Here is a 20,590-nt window from a genome sequence, read left to right on the forward strand (position 1 = left end):
ATCTGAGACTCTGGCTAGTATGTCAGCATAGCACTACAGGGAAGATGGAGGGCACAGATGGGGGAGCTACAATTGCAGGTATAGTGATATGAGGGATTCTAGAATTCCTGATATCTGATAGCCTTAGAACCTAAAAGCAAAGGGAAATGGGGTGTGTGGGTGGGAAAGGACCAACCAAACAGAACGATGTGTCTACACATTGTAGACTTTAGGCCAGAGTCTATAGCTAAGAAAAGCTCATGACCTCAGTAGCTCTTGAACTATGTCTTTCAGCAGTAGAGTGGAATAAACACTAGACAAGAGAATTTGAACACCTCTATACTAGTACCAGTTCAGCCATCTATATATATATAGAATATATAACCTTGGGTGAATCAGTTAACCTCTCTGGCCCTCAGGTTCTTTGTTACTAAAGTAAGTGTCACAACACCTACTCTCCGGGGTTCTTGTGAGGGTCAGATAAGGTTATCAACAGTAAAGTTAGAAACATTGTCAAAATTCATGGAAGCATTCCTAACAAGGTATAGCAAGACAGAATTTCAGCGAATCCTGGATCTGGCAGAGGAGAAGAGAAATGGAATGCTGGTAGGGTACAAGCTCTGAGATGGTGGTTTAAGTATCCAACTATTTAGAAACCTCCAGGAGAACATAACCATATCTGTCCTACCTATGTGGTATTACAGAGGTAGCATCTTGGAAACTGTTTTCTGAGTTTAAATGTGGAGATCATCCCATTTTATAAAATGAAAAAAAATTGAAGGTCCTTAGTCCATTAATTAAAGTGCCTCAAATGCCTACTCAAATATCTGAACTGTGCTATGTACCAGGGAACAAAGGATGAATAAGAGATGGTCTCTGTCTTCGAGAAGCTCCAACTCTTGTGGAGGAGATAGATGTATATATAGATAAATTCCAATATTGTGTAATGAGTACTATAATTAGGTGGGGCTACACAAGGTTCAGTTAGAAGGTAAAGAAAAATTATTAAATTTTCTGCTTAGATGAATTAGGAAAAGCTTCACAGAGGGGGTAGCCTTTCAGTGAAGACTTGAATGCTGAGTAGGTTTTTATCAGATGGGAAGCCTAGGGAAGGAGGAATATATTTCAGACAAAAGCAACTACCTGTTCAGAGGTACAGAGACATGAGAAAACATGTTGTGTTCAGAAAATTGGAAGTTTTTCAGAATATCTAGAACCTAGATTATGAGAAGACAATGGCAAGAAATTAAGGAGGCAGGTCATGAAGATCTTGTTTGTGTATAATAATAACAGTAAGGCAGGATGGCAGTAGAGTCAGAAACTATTAGGGCCAGGGTACTTGCTGAACAAAAAAAAATGGAGAGAAGGTAGGAATCAGAAAGAGGGTCAGAGAAGAGAGCCTGAAGATGGTGTGGAGAAGGCAGTGTTGTCAAACACTTTCACCATATGCTGATATGTAATAATACCCCATTCCCAAGTTAGTTAGAGAGTCAATAAAGATTATCACTAGAAAATAGCTTTATAAAGTGAATAGTGTTGTTCATGTGAGAGAAATTATTATTACACTGAATCTTCAGAAAGGCATATAGATCATGAGCACAGGCTTTGGAGTCAGACTGCTTGGTTTTGGACCCTGGCCTGCCAGTTACTAACCTTATAATCTTAGACAAGTTCCTTGACCTTTCTGTGACTCGCTATTACTGATTCACAAAATGAGGATAATAATAGTACTTGCTTTATTGTATTGTAGTGGAGTTTAAATGAGTTAATATAAGTAACAGGCTTAGAAATACTGTGTTCATTGAAAGCAGTCAGTAAGTGTTACATTATTCTTTTCCAAGTGACAATATCCTTTTTGCCTCCATCGTTTTCCCATTTGAGCAACTCAGTAAAGTAGAGAAGGCAAAGAATACTATTCCCACCATATAGTTTATTTCCCCCTCCTCCCCAGTACTGATGGCCCCCAGGGTTCTTCCTGGGTTGCCCGAGTGCCAGAGATTCTCAGGACAGCAGAGGCCCAGACTTCACCCAGCCCAACATTGCCCAGTCTAACCATTGTCTCTTCCTTATCTCCAGGCTTCCGCAACTTGCACGTGGATGACCAGATGGCAGTCATTCAGTACTCGTGGATGGGGCTTATGGTGTTTGCCATGGGATGGCGGTCCTTTACCAATGTCAACTCTAGGATGCTCTATTTTGCCCCTGACCTCGTTTTCAATGAGTAAGTGCTGATAGGACCAGAACTCACATAAACTCAGCTTCCTGCCCAGACCTGGTTGTTGGTAATGATGGTACTAACAGTGGTGGTTAGACCATTTAACCTATAGGCGAGGCAGTTCAGGTTTCAGTCAGCCTGCACAATCAAAGGGGCTTTGCCTGGCCAGAAGGCTAACTGGAAAGAGATCAGAGGGTTCAGTACTGAGGCCATCCCTTTCCCACTCAAGACTCAACCCTGGTATTTTGGCTATGTTTCTGGCCTGCTTTGTAACTTATCTCAAAACCTCCTATCAAAGTCCTTCCCCTTCACTCTGAGCAACATAGGGAATGGGCATAGAGACTCTAGTTACAAGGACTAAAGTTCCTTTGGTCCCTTTTGCTACACCAAGGGCTACTGACAGTCACCATTTGTTTTGCAACTCCTTTATGCTAGGACTATACTAGATACTTTCTATATTTTTTCTCATTCAGTCCTCATGAAAACTTGATTTCCCCTTTCTATAGATAATATTTTAATGAATGAGAAAAATTAGGCTCAACAAAATAAAGTGGCTCACCCAAGGTCAGACAGCTAGTGCATGTTGGTGACAAATTTCAAAGTGTGTCTGTGTAACTCCCAGTTCTTATACTGCTTCATGGTGGTTAGTAATGGGAAGGAGATGCTCTACCACTCTCTGACCACGTGACTATGGCCCAGACACTTATCGTTTCTTGAAACCAGGTTTAATTAATGCTTGCTCTGCCACCAGTTCTATTTATCCTTCATGAATTTATCCAAGAGCTCAGATTTTGAAATTACACTTTTCTCAACTAAAATCCATTTTATTATTTTTTACATCATTGTCTCTGGGCAGGACCTTTAACTTCTATGACCCTCAGTTTCTTCATTGGTTAATAAAATAGAACTTTTTCAAATGGTTTGTTCTGATGGCTAAAATGGGAGTTAATGGGTATGAAGTATCTGGGCCATAATGGACAGTAAATTTATTAAAAAATAGAAGTACCTTTCTGATGTTCTCTCTATTAATGATACTCTTCTATACTTCTTCTGTTTGGGATCCCTTGATGATATTGTGAATGGACCTAGTCAGGAAAATCTTCCTAAGCACCTTGAACTAGTCTCACCACAGAGAATCCCTTTGGTCAGGGTAAGAATTGACCTTCCCTCCCCTCCAGCCCTCTAACTGAGAAGAATTTTTAAATAAATTCTACAAGCCAATAGTTCCTTCTAGTACAGCAGTGCCATGTAGAGGGAAAAAAGCATCCCCAGTCACCCTCTTCCAACTCAGCCAGCCCTGATAGCCAGAAGCTAAGAATAACCATTGGTCTTTTGGCACACCCTGCCTTGTGGTTTCCAGATCTCCAAAGAGTTACCCATGATGCCATCTTCTAGGGCAGGCCTTAAAAAAACCCATTCCTCTTCATCTCTCACCCCCATCCTCCTGCTGCCCTCCGTACCTGCAACACCCTCTCCATTCAATGCCCTAAGACCTTTGTAAAATGATAATTGAGTAGTTTCTAAATCCTTCTTAGCTTTCCAGTCCACTCTCATGTATTTAATCAAAAGGTACCACAGGAGTACCCACGGGGTGCTAGACCCACCAAGCCCCAGAGCTTCTGGAACTATAGGTGCTCCCTTCTTCTGTAGGAATCCACTATGCTAAAGCTGTTCATATTCGTACAAACATCTACTATTTCTCAACAGGGATGCTGTTGACATTTCCAGAAAAATCATTTTCCATTGCATAGGAAGTGCCCACATACTGGAATATGTTTAACATTCCCGGCACCTACCCACTTAATACCAAATAGAATTCCAGTCACTGTGACAGCCTGAATTGCCTTGGCACATTTTTTAGCACCCCCTAGAGAGGCAGTATTTCTCTAATTGAGAGTCACTAATTGTTGTTAGCCTCCTTAAAATACTACTACTGGAGAGAGTGAGGCCCAAAAAGAGAGACAAGGACTCTGAGCCAACCCATTTGCTAATCTCTCTGTCACCAAACCCTGTCATCAACTGTGCATTCTTCCTTCCTCCTGCCCTCTTTGTGGGAAACATATGTGAGGGTAATGAGCTTGAATGTAGCTGTATGATCTTGTGTAAAATTTTAAACTTTCTTGAATCTCAACCTTCTCATCCTTTGAATTATGAGTAGTATGATAATGGCACCTTCCTACATGTCATTTACTGAGCACTTACTAAGTGCTCTCCAATTTTCATGCCCCCTGTTATCTACTCTCCTTTATTCCCACCTACCAATGTTATCCTTCTGAATTCCATTCCTGCCCCCTTATTTTCTACCTTGCACTCTCTAATCCCTTTCCTTCCTTGTAAATCTCTCTTCATTCTTTTTGTCCTTTCTTGTTCCTTTATCCTCTGAATTTCTTCTGTTGCCTTTCTCCCTTTACTCCCCAACTTTCCCTAATTTCTCTGTCCCTGGGGCCTGAAGCAGTGTTACAAGTAGTTCTCCATGTCAGGAACACAATTTCAGTGGTAGATAAAAAGACTGCATAATTGTCATCGACAGAGGCTTGGAAGTACAATAGAGACCAGAACAGGCCCAGGCCCCAGGATCATCAGATGTTATTAAAAAATTCTCTAGGGTGAAACAGCTTGGAGCAACACTGTTCTGGTCTAATGACTTGTGATACTACCTAAATATTTCCTCTTTCCAATTGAGCTCCAGCATAAATTGAATATTTCTACACCATCTGCCCCCTTCCCTCTTTCTTCATGCCAGCCAAGATCTCTCTGAGATAGAGCATTGAGCTTCTATTCAGCCAGTGCCAGGGCTGCTCAGGCTATGGACTATGCTAGTGGTTTGGAAACCAAAATGTTAAACCACAGCTTTCAGGCCCAATCTGAGAGGTTTTGTTTCAAATTCCCCTTTCTTCAAATTCTACAAGATATAATCTCTCTCTCTCTCTCTCTCTCTCTCTCTCTCACACACACACACACACACACACACACACACACAAACACAATTTGTGAAATGCGGAAAACCAGGAAGGCCTACTAGCAGGAGGATGTTGTATCTTCTCTTACAGACTTGCTCTAGTCAGTCATGGGACAGAGGGTTGGCTCCTCCTGAGAATCTGTCCAAGGCTTTGCCACTTCCTTATATAATTTATAGGTGATAATGTAGTGATCTGTTCACAAGTCACTATAATGAAAGCAGCTCACATGGTTTGTTACTCCCAAACTGTGGTAAGAAACAGACAATATATGAATGAGTAGGATGCCCCACAGCAAGGGAAATTTAGATTGAACATTCAGAAACACTTCTTGGATGATTTTATAAGCATTATAACTCATTTGGAAGAGACAGTGGGGAATCTCCTTCCTTAGAAGTGTTTAAAGAAGTATTTAAATTTCTACCATGAGAAATGGCATTCAAGCCAAGAGGCAGATAAATTGACAGGAGGAACTACTGTAGTCACTTGGGAATCCTGGTGTCCATAAATTAAGAGTTGATTTCTAAAGCCTATCTCCTAGAAATCCTCCAATTTGGGATGCCTGGGAGGCAGGTTCTGGCTCTGGCTGTAGCTGGGATATTAGAAATGTAGTCCAGGAGACCATGTGCCAGGCCCATTATGTTCATTTGGTTAGATTTTCCTGTCCTTGTCACAGGAAACAGGAGGGGCACGGGGACCTGGAAATTCCATGTGCTAACCCATATCCTGGCCAGGGAAGATGAGTAGTTATCAGGATGTCAGGATTTGGGAGGTGGGGAACATTTTTCTTGTCACTGAATCACCAGAAGACAAACACTAAGCTCTTCTTGGAGAACTTGGGGAAGAGAGGGCGACCAAAGATCACTGGGCTTATTGTAAGCTTTCCCTCATTTCTCTTCTTCCTCTGTGTGTCTGTTTCTCAGGTACCGCATGCACAAGTCCCGGATGTACAGCCAATGTGTCCGAATGAGGCACCTCTCTCAAGAATTTGGATGGCTCCAAATCACCCCCCAGGAATTCCTGTGCATGAAGGCACTGCTCCTCTTCAGCATTAGTAAGTGCCTAGAGGGGTAGGGAATGCCCCCGGGGGCTTAGGAACACAGAGAAGAGCTGCTCTTTTCGTTAAAGGGTTATCAGCTCTTGAACATTGCCCTTCTTCATTCACTCTTCCTGTTCCCCTCTCCCTTAGCATCATTTTTCCTAACAAGGATACATTTCTTAGCTACAGACCAATTTCACTGCTAAAATTCATCCTTCATTAGATTTCCATCTACCCCCAGGCTCCCTCTGGGACAAAGCTTTTTTGGCTGATTGCAGCAGACCTCTGAATTTTTTCACACCTTTTATCATAGGAATAGGTGAGGACTACATTGTATTTTTTGTAGGGCAGAAGGGATTGCCTCCTAAAAGGAACTTACTGTTCTGCCAATATGAGAAGGTATATGTAAGTAACTCAGACAGGGCTTATTTGGCAGCCAAGGAATGTTTTAAATGTGTCTTCTAAGTAGAATGCTTTGTTAGCCTCTGTGAGGCAAAACAAATCAAAATTTGATATTCAAAGTTATGTCTGTTAATTGTCTAAATCAGAACTGCTCTGTGGATAACATAAAACCATAGGCCCTAAGAAATGTGTAGGTGAGAAGACCTGAAAAAGGAAAGGCTCCATAAATTGTATTACTTGATGCCCTTCAAGTTGAGTCCAGCTAGCCTTTTCCCTAAGACATTCAGACTTCAACTGCAGGAAACCAAGTAGATGATTCCCTCCCTCTGGGGGTGGGGGTCAAGTGTGTGGTCAGAAAACTTGGTGCTTTGTCTAATGCTCCTTGTGGGCATGCTTCCCCTCCCCATTCTGTCTTCATCCCACATCAGTTCCAGTGGATGGGCTGAAAAATCAAAAATTCTTTGATGAACTTCGAATGAACTACATCAAGGAACTTGATCGTATCATTGCATGCAAGAGAAAAAATCCCACATCCTGCTCAAGGCGCTTCTACCAGCTCACCAAGCTCCTGGATTCTGTGCAGCCTGTAAGCAAATGATGGAGGGTGCTTTGTCAGAGAGAGCTGCCTGATAGAGCCAAATGATTATATGTTCCTCTAGGGTCTGGCACCACCTGTTGGGAGGTGCTTCCATTACCCTCTGGCTGTGAGTGTGGTCCAGGAAGAAAATGCAATGGAGAAGGAAGGAACACAGGTCACAATGTCCCAGCTGGATGTTGTGAAAGAGGTGGAGGAGTTGAGAACAGAGCATTTGGGACTCAGGGAAAGGGCTTAGAGAAGATAAGTTCTCTAAGCAGACAAAACAGACCTGGCTGTTATTCTGCTCTTCCTTGAGTCATGTGTGTGAGTTTTTATGTGTGAGCAGTTTGTGTGTGTGTGTGTGTGTGTGTGTGTGTGTAAGAGAGAGAGATTGAGAGAGAGAGAGAGAGAGAGAGAGAGAGAGCGTGCAAACAGGAGCATGAGCCCTAGGGAAGAGAAATACTGAGTCGTGAGTCAGAGAGTTTATACTGGCGTAAGTAATCCCTTGGGAGCCCTCAGTGACTCCTTGGAGGCCATTTAGTACACACGTGCACATGTGTGCATACACACACACAATCAGAGATAGGGAAAGAGGAGCAAATCAAAGGTATGGGTAAGAGCCTGATTAAGCCAACTCCTTAACAACCTTGTGTTCTTGTATCCTCAATCTCTTATTATCCCCCTACAGATCGCACGAGAGCTGCATCAGTTCACTTTTGACCTGCTAATCAAGTCTCATATGGTGAGCGTGGACTTCCCAGAAATGATGGCAGAGATCATCTCTGTGCAAGTGCCCAAGATCCTTTCTGGAAAAGTCAAGCCCATCTATTTCCACACCCAGTGAAGCTTTGGAAGCCCCCATTTCATCATCCAACCCCACTCCCCTTTTCAGATATTTTCTGCCTGTTATAACGCTGCACTACTTCTCTGCTGTGCCTTGGGGAATTTCCTCTATTGATGTATAGCCTATTCCTGAGCTCTATTTGCTAGGCTTTTCCCCCCTCTTTTCCTTCTTTCTTTTTCTTCCTCCCTATCTCACCCTCCCATGGCACTTTGAGACTCTGCTCCCTGCCATGGCTCTTATCTCTGTTTTGAATGGTGTTGTATTTCTTTAAATCTGTGATGATCCTCATGTGGCCCAGTGTCAAGTTGTACTTGTTTATAGCAAGTGCTATGCTTGCAAGTGCACACTGTGCTGTGTGCCAGCCACACAAACGTTTACTCATCTAACTCCGTGGGAAGTTTAGAGAGCTAAGAGTATCTAGGAAAACAAAAACTGAAACAAAAAAATAACAAAACCAAAAAAACTTGCTAGGATATTATTCCTCTTAAAAATATAAAACCAACCCCCCAAAAAAGCTAACAGTGACTAGAATAAGGTGAACATTACAAGACCATGGGGAGTCACTGCTTTTTTCCCAAACCCTCCCTCCAACACTTTATTTTCTGCCAATAGCTATTGCCATTAGAGGGCAGGGTGACCCCAGAATGGAGCTGGGGGGAGGGGAGAGACAGATTTAAGACAGTCAAAGAAGACAGCTAAATCACCACTACTTGACCACAGTGTTGGTCTCTGACATCTAGATTCAACTGCAGTGCAATTCATTGTACTAAAAATGTCCTTCTTGTTTGAAAACTTGTCTGCATGTGAATGCCTCCCCCATCCCAATCTCTTTCTCTTTCACCCTCTTCTTCTACCCTCAAATTAACTTTCAATAGCTTTTCTAAGAACTTTGAACAAATGTTCTCTTTAGCTAAAACTTGGCCACTTCCAGTGAAGAGTCAGAGCAGTGAGAAAGAAGAAAGATTTTACCCTTTGGAAGGCCCCATTCAGATCCAGGTGTGATTTCCTATTTATGGGCCAAGGAGGAACAAGTGGTTGCAGTCAGAGGAAAAGGAAGTAGTGGCTTGGCTCTTCTCCACTTAGGACACTGAAGAATTGATCTCCCTCTTTTACACCTTTGAAAAACCTGAATGCTTTCAACCTGACTCCGTGTAGCTTGCAAGATCCCTGCACCCTCCCTTAAGTTTTTGTGAGCCTGAACTTCACCAGCCACAGTGGTGAAGCTTGTGTACTTCTCTAGGCATATTCACACAGACTCTCTGCCTAAGAGCCTTCACCACCAAGAAGGCTAGCAAACAAGCAGACTTAACATTTATCCCTAGATGCAAATAGACTCAAAGACTTCTAATCAAATATCTCTTATCAACTATCAGATCTTCTCTGGAACCCTCAGACAAACTGGAAAGAAGGTGTCAACAAGTATTGCACAAGCTGGGTGACTTGCCCTTGTTCCCCAAAGATGGTACTTTCCCATGAGGTGGATAAATGCCCACCTTCTCCTTCAGAACAGCTAACATGGCTACCCAGATTAGGGTTAAAGAGAAAGTTCAACTACCAGGCTGGGAAGAATTAAGGCACTAGAACCAGAAACCCTGTAAGTGCTCTCCTTGCCACCCAGCATATCCACTTGCAGAATTCATGGGAAGAAGAGAGAAGAAACCAAGAGGAGACTCACTACTAAATTAAAGTCTTCAGAAGCAAAGTTTAAAGCCAGATGGGTGCCATCTGGTGAGTTTACTCATCCTCCTCCTCTGCTGCTGATTCTGGGCTCTAACTTTGGCCACCTCACTCAGACTCTCTACCTATGTTGCTGCCTGTCAGCCAGAAGGAAGCTGAAACATTGACATTACAGAGCCATGGCCTCCTTTGGAAAGTTCTGGTTGATGTGGCTCCAGTGAGCTGCCACCCATGAACTCAGGCTGTGTTCCTGGGACACTGGTTTTGTATAGTTCTTTGGCACACCTCTGTTCTGTTGACTTTGTCCACCAAACCTAAGTGCAGAGGGAATGTTCACCTACTTTCTCATCTTAGCTACTGCCTCCTAACTTGACTCTTAAATTCAACTGCTAAATTCAAGAAATTAGGAGGCAGTCAACAAACTGCCCATTTCAGTTGGTTCACTTTACTTGTTGAGGAGATACTTTCTGAGTGATATGATATGATCTACATGGGTTTCCTCCCCTGATTTCTGTGTTGGTATTAATAGCCAAAAGAACTTTCAAAACAGCTTCTTTAAATAACAAGGGAGAGGGGAACCTAAGATGGGTGATATACCAATCCAAGACTGCTGGATAAAACTAAAGCTGACAGGTTCTCTTTCTGGCATAAAATAGGCAAAATATGGTTTTCTTTGTTATGATACCATTTGACTTATATAAGCTCACAGGATCACTTTTAGCTATTTTAAACAGAAAAAAAATATGCCACTTTTTTCAGTTAAACTAGGTTACATTTTAATAATTCCTTTACATCTGTTTTGAAATGATTTTAATCTTTTGCGGTACATGGATTTCATGATATCATTCTAATACTCCTCCTTGTAAAGACTATAGGCTCTCCTTTCCATTTCTCTCACTATCAAATTTTTCATCTTTAGAGATTTCTCAATTGTGACTCTTGTCCTTATGAACACACACACACACACATACATATGTTTTTACTTGTGGAAGTGAAAAATCAGTGTAATTAAAAACAGCAACAACTGGATTACTCCAAATTTCCAAATGGCAAGACAAGGGGGAAACAGCATAAACAAGGCCTTAAGCCTACTGTTTTTGCACTGGGGATTCTATGAGAGGAAATATTTTAGCTTGGCTTTATTCTCCCACAGATGAAAGAAGAATTTGTGGGGGTTTTCTGTTTGTTTGTTTTTGGCCATTTATGTTCCAGGCAATGTAAATGACAGAAGTCTCATTTTGTATACACTCTGCTCTACAAACAGAATTGACATGGTTGGTATACTGTGCTCACCTGTGAAGGATTTGACACCCAGATCCACTCACCTAGTGAGCTAGAAGATAAAGATCACTCACCAGACGTGTCATAGTGGCTATGTTCAAAGAGATTTGCAGTGCTCAGTGGGTATGGAGAGTGAAGAAGAGAGGAAAAAACAGGAACACTAGGGAAAAGACCCTGTCTGTGTGGACAACAGACAGCTGCCAGGGTCACAAACACTGTGGTCAAAGAAGAGTCATGTGTCAGTTTCAGCTTTTGTTCATTGGGCAGCTTGCCCGGGCCTGACCTCAGAGCTGAAATGGGGATTGGATTCTTTGTTCCATAGCTTCTCTATGCCACAGACAGTGCCGTTGTTCTTGTAAAGCTTATTATTTTTTTAATGAGAAAGTGTTTTTTGAAGGATTCTGTCATATCTCTGAAAAAGAAAATCAGTAACATATATTTTATATATGTTCTCTGCCGCTAAAAAAAAAACAAACAGTTTTACTCTGTCCCTCTGTCCTTTGGATAGTTTCTGAGGGTTAAGAAATAGTGTGCTGATGCTAGAGTCTCTCTCTGTCCACACTTTATTTCTAAATGCATATATACACATACAGAAAGAAGAATTCTATTTGTACTTTAAGAGAAAGTAGTTCCACCATCCACATGATACTGACATTACACAAATGAACTAATCTAGAGCTTCAAGTAGCTTCTGTTTGATTCATTAAGCATAGCACAGACCTGGCCCTGCCTTGTTTTCTCCCTTGATATTTGTCAGGCCACAAAAGCCCAAGCTACCCCCTTTACCCCTTACCAAACTTGTGCCACAGTAGCACTTTATAAGATTCTCCCCTGACAACTCAGTAACTATTCCTGCATGTTTCCTGCATGGCCCTGGGAAAGCAAGAGGTTGACTACTAATTATCCTGTGCCAGTTGTACAGATGAAAAGGCACTGGGCCAAAGCAGTAGCCTTCCTGCTTGACCCCCTTTAGGGAGTCATGGGAATTAGAAGTGCTAAAGCACAGGATCGAATCCCAAAGTTAAAGTCAAAATAAGCCATTTTGCGTGTGCAATTTCTTGTAAAAGGAACTTTCTACCCTTACTGCCTTTTACAGGCAGTTCTGTTATCATCACTGATCTCTTTAAAAATCTTCAAAATATCTTTTTAAAAAGACAAAGAGATGAGAGCATCACATTATATAACCAAAGATTACATTGTATCTGCTAAGATACGAAAATTTTTAAGGGCAGGGAGGGATTAAACATTAGTGCCTCTTTGGTAAGCTATCCAAAGACAGACTAAAGGACTTGGCTGGTGACTGACTTATAAGAGATCTGTGGGACTCCCCCTCCCCACAATATACATGTTTAGAAGCGAAGAAGAGAATTTTTTTGAAAAATAAGATTATGGGTCCTTCACTAAGTGATTTTATAAGCAGAACTAGCTTTCCTTATCTCCAGTAGTTGTTGAGCAGATTTTTAAAGCTCCATTATTCCATGGTTGGAAATGGAGCTATCTTGGCCACTGTGTTTGCTAGTGTCTATGTTAGCTTATTTGAATATGTGAATAACTTGCTAAGAAAGGGAGCATTAAAAGACTAGATTTTGCATTAGAAAGACAGCAGGCAGAAATCTTCATTTCTGCCCACTTTGGAAGACACAAAAAGTTGACACAAAAAGTTCTCTGTGGTTTAAGGCAGACAGTTGAAATATATTGTAAATGAGTATTTGTATCCATGTTTTAAAATTGAATTATGTATATAGATATTATGTGTTCTGATAGCTTTACCTTTCTCTGCACCTTTATATTTCATTGCAGGTCACAAATGATACCATGTACTTGTGGGACAGGCTGCAATTACATTTTGTAAACTCTCAAAATGTAAAAGACACCTTGGTTGATCAGATAACTAAGAGATCTCTGTTTCTATTGGGGCCTGACCCACAGGCCTTGTAAAGGAACAGGAGTGGGAGGAATGGTAGGGTACATGATGTATTGCACTTTACTAGCCTGGAACTAGTGAATGTTTAAAGGGTGGTGAAAACTTATTGGATCTGATTGGGATTTACTATAAGAAAAGCCCAGAGTTGAGGCCAAAGGCCCACCAAAATGATTAGCTAGTGGCTCCCTAATGGGACTTGAGCAGTTTGAAGACAGAAGGACATTCTTTGTTCTTCGCCATTCTTGTGAGAAAAGGATGGCGAAGAACAAAGTGCAGTGAACCTGCAGTTTACTGCACTTGGGAACCTGGAGCAAGTGCTCCATCTTTCCCATAATTTACTCACCTGCGATTGAGGTGCTCTTGCTACTGGGTGTCTGTGTGCTCTGATTATGGTTTGGGTATGTTCTGTGAAGATTTTGACAATGAAAATCTGTTTTTCTCTGTTAAAAATTTGACAGTGAACTAGAAATAATATCGCTGTAGGTACAGGTCTGTCCCTGCCCACAGGTAGGGGTGTTTTTCTTCAATTCAGAGATTGACACTGGAGTCTGTTGCTCAGAGGCTCCCAATGCTTAACCACTTCTAGGTGAAAGCAGAAAAAATCCACATTATTCACCCCTCTTCAAACACTTCAGCTGAGGTAACAAAACATTTGAAATGCTCCCACCCACCAAAGTGAATGGTATTTGAATTGAGCAGGTAGAGTCTTAAAGGGAAAACACCCTTTGACTCAGCTTTAATTTAATCCCCATTTGGTTTGGCCAGAAACTAAGCAATGTGTCTTGATTGGTTTCCAGCCCCAATTCTTATAGCAGGGGTGAAGTTCCATTCCTTATCCCACTTGTCTCTTAGCCTTTTATGTAATTAAATGAGAGGTTGTGGACTGAATGGCCTATGTGGCCTAAAATAGTTTCCACATGCACTACTTAAATGGCTGTGATATAGCTGCAGGTTCCATTGGCGACCAAAGACCAGAATACACAAAGACCCTACAGAAAAGAAAATTCTGGAATGTTGCTGCTTCTCAGGTGGTGCCCTCTCTGCCAGATGCTTCCTACTTTGGGACTGTTTCCTGTCCGGCAGAAAGGGCAAACCTGCAGTCTCTCTCAACCTTAGCCCTTGCTGCTAACTATCTGGCAGTAAGGTGCCTGTGGGGTTGTCCTATCCCACAAGCCATTCAGGTGCTGAGAGCAGTCGCCATTGGGATGGCCCAAGCTAAGAAAAGAGTCCCTTCAGCACTCCTTAACACCCTTCTGCTTTCTCCTAGACTGGAACATTGATTAGGGAGTGCCTCAGACATGATATTCTTGTCCTGTCCTTGAGATTAATATGAACAGCAGGAAGAAGCAGATTATGTAACCAGATGTAAGAATTAATTTTGATATTGAGAAAAACTAAAGAAAAAGAGAGAAAAAGCATCATATACAGATTTTTCAAAGGAAACATTAATTTTGCTTGAAACTTGTTTCAATGGAGCTTCAGTTCTCACAGCAACACTTGGCCTCCACTGGGCAGGAGGACCAGCCCCAAGCTTTAGTGTTCTGTTCTCTTTTTGTAATCGTGGAATCTTCTGTTGCTCTGAATATAATTAAAAATAGCAGAAACTTGTTTGTTGGAGTACATGTGTGGCTCTGGGTTTGTCTCAGTCTCTGTTTTCAGAAATATCATCTATTGTGTAAAATACTGGCTTGCTTGTCTGCCAGCTAAAACTTGGCTACAGCCCCTGTTGTGGCTACAGGCTCAAGTTATTGTTAACAAAAAGACTCTAGAAAAGCTGCTAATGTCCTCTTATCACCATCATTAATTTGTTAAAATATAAAACAATCTAAAATTTCAGATGAACATCATCAGAGTTCTTTTAATTAGCTGTTTTTATTGGTTGTCATTATTGAATTAGTATCATGCCCAGTTACCCTTTACACTACTTTGATTGTCATACACACATTTTTAAAAAAAATATGTTTGCATAGGTTATAAATTTGACCTGTGTTGGCCTTAGCATAGGTTGACCTACAACAACTAACAAAGGGTCTGAGCTAGAAAGTACTGATGGATACCAATGGCCCATTACAACCTCTCATCAAAAACCCTGAGCTTGCCAACCAGGAAAAAACACACACAAAAATCAGCTGTTTATCCTAATTCTCATCTATCTGGGAGCATAAAATGGGTGCAGACTTCACTGCCCAGGCATGTTTACATCTTCACTGTTTTTCAGGAGCCATATCATCCTTGACCACCCAGGTAAAATTTGAGGCATTTTTTTTGGGGGGGGACTTCAAAAGTTCAAGCAAGATCCTCTCTTGTCTTATCTCAGTGTGAACACTTATGAGATCCCAAAATGAATTTCTGGGCTTGATATATAGGCCATCGATTAGGTGGGACAGATATGTTAAAGAATAATATGAAAGCTCTTTATGCCTCAATGTGCTCACTTGTAATAGAGGTTGTCACAGTGTCTCTCTGCTGGACTGGGTTAAGAATGTATGTGATCCAGCTGGTGAGCTTATTTCTCTGGCTCTGCCCCCTGTTTAAATGCTAGAATCCCTAAGAGGGATCCCTTATTGGGCAATGTTTGTCGCTGACCACCTCTGAGTCAATGGATTTCTCAAAATTTTCCTGAGAACAGTGCTTGATGGACAGAAGAAAATGAGATTGCCAACATATGTGTTTGTGTGTATCTAAGTAAAAGACACTGTGTGTGTGTGTGTGTGTGTGTGTGTGTGTGTGTGTGTGTGTAAGTAGAGCCTCCCTCCTGAGGAGCCCCTCTGACTATCATTGTTTAGATTCTCTTTTGGATCTACTGACAGTGACCTAATAGCAACCCCACTTGGTTTCATTTACTACTCAGTCCCTGCCTAAATTGAAAACATAGCATCCACTGTAGACTTCCTAAAGAGTAGCAAAGGACACAGGTCAGAGAGACAAGGACACCTAGTGGATTTAAAAAAGCCTGGAATCAGGAGTCCTATACCTGAGCTAGTATATAACTATGATTCTAATCTGCTGACATGATGCTGGGAAACCCACTTTCCTTTTCTGGACCTTAGTTTTTTCTCATTTATGAAATGACTGTGTCTGAAGGTATGGAATAAGACGAGATGAGATGGAAAACCCCTTTCAATGTGGACACCATCGTTATTGCAAACAGCAACACCTTTCTTAATCATGACATTAAAGGAAAAGTAAAGGGCCACTTGTTATCCCTAAAACATACAGTTTTGAAACTAAAATCTATGTTTGTAATCAACAAACATTTACTAAACACCTACAGGGTCAAAACAACAATTGAGTTCTGTGTAGTAGATGTTGTCATCTATTGAAGAGAACCTCTTGATAAATGGAGAAAAGACTCAAAAATAAAATAATTTGTTTTGTTTAAATGATGTCAGAAATAGAGGAGATAAATAGGAGTTAAAGCACAGTCCATGCTTTCAGTGAATTTACAGTCTATTAAATGTGTTAGGCCAAGCTGGTCCAGGGTTTCAACCTATCACAGACACCCCTCAGGCAATATTGGAGTAACCTTTGATTTACTTTTGCTGGCTTTAGAACTAGAAGGGATATTAGCATCTAGCCAAATTTTTTATTCTTCACATGAGGAAGCAAGGCCAAAAAACTTGTTGAATGTTGTAAATTAGGATCCGTGGTAAGGGACTAGCCCTAGAACATTCAGGTCATGGTCCCTTTATGTGCCTTCAGATAGTATGCTATGGTGGCAGAGCACATGAGAATCTCTACCATCGACTTGCTTGGCCAACACCCCTTGTGAGAGACAGCCATTTGTCATCTGTGGTTTTCATGTATATAGCCCAAGGATCTGTACTCCTAACACAGCACCTACTTCACCTACCACCCACTCCTAGAGGTTTTTTTGCATGACACTTCAAAAAAAGGTTGAGAGAAGGAAATAATTACTATAGGAAACAGAGTAGGGATTACAGAAACAGTGAGAAACATTTAAAAAACACATTGAAGCATGAAAACTTAATTTTTTAGTTAATGGGCAGATGCAAATGATTCAAATCCTCAGATTCTCCTGCCTTCATTATTTGTTTTATTTTTTTCAAGCCACAACCTTCCCTCTTCCCTCAACTTCTTTCCCAGTGTGCTCAAGCAAGGAGAAGGCTATTTGGGGAATTTGGTATTACTGCAAATTAGCAAGGCTATACCAAATAAGTTGATTTAAGTGAGACTCTATGCAAACATCCCCCCAATACCCATTGGGTCATTTCAAATCTCAGACCAGAAAACAGGCCAGCAGAGCAGGCAGATGTGCTGAGAGGCATATTCCCTGCCAATTGGGCAGTGACACTTGTTGCTAAAGGAAGCAAGCCCTTTTGATGCTTATAGACAATGCCAAGAATGGGTAATGCCAAGGATGAACTAATCTTGTAGAAGAATCCTTCCACTTCAGAAAATTGCAGGGACTCCTCACATTGGCACAAATCCAATAACCCCCTAATTTATGTGTTCTTTCTTTTATTCAATAACTATTTCTGTAGCCACTATGTCTTCCACACACATATAAAACAGACATAGTCACTGACCTCATGGAGCTTCTAGTCTAGTGGAAGAGAAAGACAGAGACAGACAATTGTAATATAATGTAATGGGTGCTACGGTAAAGGAAGTTCAACCTTTTGTTGGAGTGCAGAAGAAGGATGCCTAGTGTAGTCTAGTGGGAAGACCAAGGAAGGCTTCTTAGACAACTCTAAGCTGTGGTCCAAGTTGAATGAAGATGAAGCTCAGGTGGGGAAAAAGGTATTCATTTTTAGACAAGAGACAGCAACCTCGTAAAGAAAACTATAAATACTTTAGTCTGAAAGAAATATTTAAAGAAGACTGTGGCTGTGAGACAGGAGAGTGAAGAAGGGGGCACAAGCAAAGCCACTGAGGGGACTATGTGTCACACAGCAGACTATGGCCTTTATCTCAAAGTAAATATGGAGCCATAGAAGTTATTGCCAGCATTTCAATTTATAGAACACATGATCTCATCTGAACTTCATAACATCCTGAAAAGGCAGGCAGGTCAGGGATCAAGCTCATTATGAAGATAGGAAAACTGAGGCTCAGCATGGTAAAGTAATTGGCCCAAAGACTGTTCCTGAATAGTTAGTAGCCTTAAGTCTAAATGGGAAGACCAGAATCTCCTAATTTCCAGCTCCAGGACTCTCATATTAGACTAATCTACCAAAAACCTTGGTATCTGGTGCAGTTCTTGGAATGTGTTCAAAAGTCTTTGTGGTGACAGCATACTATCCCATCTGTACCTACTATGGCATTGAGCTGACACTAGCATGGGGTTCCTAGATGGTAAACAGGGCATCCCAGAGAGGAGTAGTAGCATCATCATAAGAGTCAGTGCAGGGTGAATCCTGTATGAATCTCACTGTATGAATCCTGCCAAGTTGGTGCTCTGTGGTTGTGGGGTCTCATTCATTCATCAAAACAGGAGGTCAAAAATGCTGTAGAAGAGATATTACATCTTAGAGGAGAGGGCACTGGCATCAGACTTTAGCCTTGAACAATGAGATGAAATTGCACAGGAGGAAAAGGTAGCTGAGCAGGCAACCAAAGCAGAAGGAAGAACACGGATAAATGCCAAAGAGGCAGGAAAAACAATGATTTCTGTTTTGGTACAAAGAATTGAAGGTGAGTCTGGACTAGGGCCTGCTGTTAAAAGCTTGTGCATCCTGCAAAATGGAATTTCTTCTGTAGGCCCATCATTCTTAGTTGCCACATGTGAAAGAATGGTCACATGTGTGACATATTTTGAAGGGAACTTCCAGGGTTATATGCAACTCCTGATACACAGCTATCATTTTGCTCCTTTCTCTCCCACTTAAGTAAGCAAATACAAATACAAGTGAGACTGAGTATTGAAAGGAGAAATTTGCACCTCCTACAGTATAATTTTAAGAAAATTATCCACCAACTTCAATGTTTAAGATATTACCATACCAACAAATTACTCTCCATACTTCACAACTGATTACAGAATACCAGATGAAATAATTATTGGTTTATTTTTAACAAAGCTGTAATGCAATTAGTTTTGAAAAACAAAAGCTATGCTAAAACATGCTAAAACTATATAAGAATATAGTAAAGTGTGACACAGAGGTTGAGTCAAGGGAATAATAATAAAATGATGATAATAAACATTGAGTATTTACTATGTGCCAGGATATGCTAAAGATAAGCTCTTTATATTGTGTCTTACATAATCCTCACATCAACCTTATGATTTGAGCACAGTTACTCACTCCCATTATATAGATAAAGAAACTAAGGCTCTGACTCAACATTATTTTTGGCTCCCATTCAAGATTACTTCTAAGTAATAAAGCTTTAATTCAAACTAAAGTATGTTGGTTGCCAAAGCCTACAGTGTTGATCACTGCACTATATATTCTTTTTTTGAAAAGCTGGTTGAGTTTTTGCAAAGAGGCCCAAGAAACTCAAAAATAGGCAGCATTAGAAATAGGAATTAAAAGGAACTATATCACAGTGCAATTGTCTTTACAATCACCAACTCCAAGAGTGACACTAATGTCAGGTTTACATGAGCCAATGATTTCCACAGAGTAGCCACTTCCTCCCCAAAGTTTAGAGAAGGCATGTTGGAAGAAAAGAAAATGGTCTTCTCCAGCAATATAATCTTACCAAGTCTTGCCAAGTCTTGCTTTCCTTTCCTGTTTCTGGTTAGAGGTACCTGGGGTACAGCAGTTCACCAGACGTTCAGAGAACTTATTATCATATTTGTCCATAAAGGCAGGCAGGGAAAAGAGCATTGAATCAGGAATCAGGATACCAGGTTTCTGCCACTAACTCACAGGTCCCTACTTCCTTCTGGGCTTCAGTCTGCCCACTTACAGAGCAAGAGAAATATGAGTTGGGCTAGTTTCATTTTACTCTAACATCTTTTTAGATTCTGTGAAAATTTTTTCTAAAATAAGAATTTTCTCAATCTGCAAATTTCCAACTTTATCTCACTCCAATCTATAGTGATCTTATTCCTAAAATTAAGTATCTGTATCATAAAAGAAAGACTAATGATAGAATTTGCTCTACTTCAAAATGTTGAAACACCAGCCTCCTTGACAACACACCCAATATTTCATTGCTTGTTGTTCCACAACAGCCTCCAACCAAAACTGTACCATCTTGCCTACCATTCATACACACCTCTTAACCTCTATAGGAGTATATTTCTACTAATGCTTCTTGGGCCATTCTGTACCTGGATAATTTTGATATTTCTGAGTGAAATAAGCCAAAGACCCTTGTAGATGTATCTCCTATCCAGAATAACTATGGGCAACTATGGTTGCTTGGGGAATCTCTAAGATGGGGTAGTATAAAAATCCAAAATGATGGAAAACTTCCAAACTCTTTTTATGAAGCCAGCATCATCCAAATTCCAAAACCAGATAGAGACACAACAAAGAAAGAAAACTTCACACCAATATCGCCGATGAACACAGACACTAAAATTCTCAACAAAATATTGGCAAATACATCCAACAATACATCAAAAAGATCATACACCACGACCAAGTGGGATTCATCCCAGGAATGCAAGGATGGTTCAATATCCACAAATCAGTAAATGTAATACACCACATAAACAAAAGCAAAGACAAAAACCACATGGTCATATCAATAGATGCAGAAAAAGGTTTTGAT

The 20,590-nt window shown here is 40.9% G+C and overlaps 1 protein-coding gene across 1 annotated transcript in view; it reads left to right on the plus strand.

Moving 5' to 3' along the window:
- AR (androgen receptor) overlaps positions 1 to 11,107 on the plus strand; it is a gene marked incomplete at its 5' end in the record, with an annotated part of 44,840 nt that extends 33,733 nt beyond the window's left edge. Inside the window, 4 exons of the mRNA XM_037054967.1 lie at positions 2,056 to 2,200; positions 6,075 to 6,205; positions 7,021 to 7,178; positions 7,858 to 11,107. Coding sequence (XP_036910862.1) covers positions 2,056 to 2,200; positions 6,075 to 6,205; positions 7,021 to 7,178; positions 7,858 to 8,013 — 590 coding nt within the window. The remainder of the gene's footprint in view (positions 1 to 2,055; positions 2,201 to 6,074; positions 6,206 to 7,020; positions 7,179 to 7,857) is intronic.
- Between the last annotated feature and the right edge of the window lie 9,483 nt (positions 11,108 to 20,590).

Source organism: Sturnira hondurensis, unplaced genomic scaffold (assembly GCF_014824575.4).
Source record: "Sturnira hondurensis isolate 20B ecotype Veracruz unplaced genomic scaffold, ASM1482457v3 Scaffold0008459, whole genome shotgun sequence".
Taxonomy (NCBI): domain Eukaryota; kingdom Metazoa; phylum Chordata; class Mammalia; order Chiroptera; family Phyllostomidae; genus Sturnira; species Sturnira hondurensis.